The sequence below is a fragment of the Herpailurus yagouaroundi genome, unplaced genomic scaffold (genome assembly GCF_014898765.1).
Source record: "Herpailurus yagouaroundi ecotype Mexico unplaced genomic scaffold, PumYag 61605, whole genome shotgun sequence".
Lineage (NCBI taxonomy): Eukaryota > Metazoa > Chordata > Mammalia > Carnivora > Felidae > Herpailurus > Herpailurus yagouaroundi.
The window spans coordinates 1-1,460 of record NW_024415921.1 but is presented as its reverse complement, the minus strand read 5'-3'; the positions used below and the strand labels follow the sequence as shown (position 1 = coordinate 1,460).

General features: G+C 64.1%; 1 protein-coding gene across 1 annotated transcript; it reads left to right on the top strand.

Annotated features, from left to right (window-relative positions):
• Positions 1–412: 412 nt before the first annotated feature.
• On the top strand, positions 413–1,391 carry LOC121024240 (sarcosine dehydrogenase, mitochondrial-like; the record flags this gene model as incomplete). Its single annotated transcript, XM_040466504.1, has 2 exons — positions 413–628; positions 845–1,391. Coding segments are annotated over 2 exons (362 nt in total), but the record flags the coding sequence as incomplete, so codon positions are not given.
• Between the last annotated feature and the right edge of the window lie 69 nt (positions 1,392–1,460).

Genomic DNA, 1,460 nt, shown 5'->3' with positions numbered 1-1,460 from the left:
GATGGGTGACCTTTTTACCGAAGGACTAGACCACAGACACCTGTTAGCGACTCGAGCCTTGCTTTTTAAAAGCCACTTTGTGGGGCGCCTGGGTGGCGCAGTCGGTTAAGCGTCCGACTTCAGCCAGGTCACGATCTCGCGGTCCGGGAGTTCGAGCCCCGCGTCGGGCTCTGGGCTGATGGCTCAGAGCCTGGAGCCTGTTTCCGATTCTGTGTCTCCCTCTCTCTCTGCCCCTCCCCCATTCATGCTCTGTCTCTCTCTGTCCCAAAAATAAATAAACGTTGAAAAAAAAAATTTTAAAAGCCACTTTGTGAGAAAGAGCCCGGGTCTGGGATCAAGTTCCCTAAGTCAAGGAGCTCCTGGGGCTAGTTTCCAGCGCCATGGTCTCCCCACTTCCCTGACGGTGCCCCAGGTCCCGTCCAGGCGAGGCGGGGGGACATCAGGGGTGATCAGCACCCTCGGGGAGCCCTGCATGGCTCTGGAAGCAGCCCCTCTCGCCCCCAGGTCATCGAGAACTGCCCCGTGACCGGCATCCGTGTGCGGACCGATGACTTCGGGGTGCGGCGGGTCGCAGCCGTGGAGACAGAGCACGGCTCCATCCAGACGCCCTGCGTGGTCAATTGTGCAGGTGAGCAGGACTGTCCCCTGGCTCTCGGGTGGCCACGCTGGCTGCTCCCTCAGCCGGGCCTTTCTCTGGGGGGGGGGGGGGGGTTGCGGGGAGGGGCCTGGGTGTGATGTAGAGGAATCGCCCCGGGACAGAGGTGCCTGCACAGGCGCCCCACCCCACCTGGCCGGCCGCCCCTCCAGGCACAGCAGTGCTGACCTATCCCTGCTCTGCCCGCAGGAGTGTGGGCCAGCGCTGTGGGCCGGATGGCCGGAGTCAAGGTCCCGCTGGTGGCCATGCACCATGCCTACGTCGTCACCGAGCGCATTGAGGGGATCCAGGTACATAGACTGTGGGAGGCGCAGGGACCTGGCTCTGAGCCCTAGCACTTGGCAGGGGGCTCGCCACCCTGAGCCTCAGCCACCTCATCTGTGAAATGGGCATCATAACCCCGGGTGTTTGCGGTGGGGTGACGGTTAAATGAAGTAACACGGGTGTGACCCTGCTGGTGCTGACCCCCTTGACCCTCGGGGCACAGCTCCGCACTGACGCCCATGGTTGTCCTGCCTGGTGCAGTCAGTCAGTGCTTTGCCATGTTCTGTGCCCCAGGTACCTCTTCGGGGGACCCCCGTGTGTCTGCGTCCCCCAGATATGCCCCGGGTGCCAGTCCTGGCACGGATTCCCCACCCTCAGGTCCTCCCCAAGGGAGACCCCTCCACCCCTCCAGCCCTCCGTCCTTCACCCCTTCATCCCTCCCTCCCTCCCTTCACCCCTCCACCCCTCCCTCCCTCCCTCCCTCCACCCCTCCACCCCTTCCTCCAGCCCTCCACCCCTCCACGCCTCCCTCCAGCCCTCC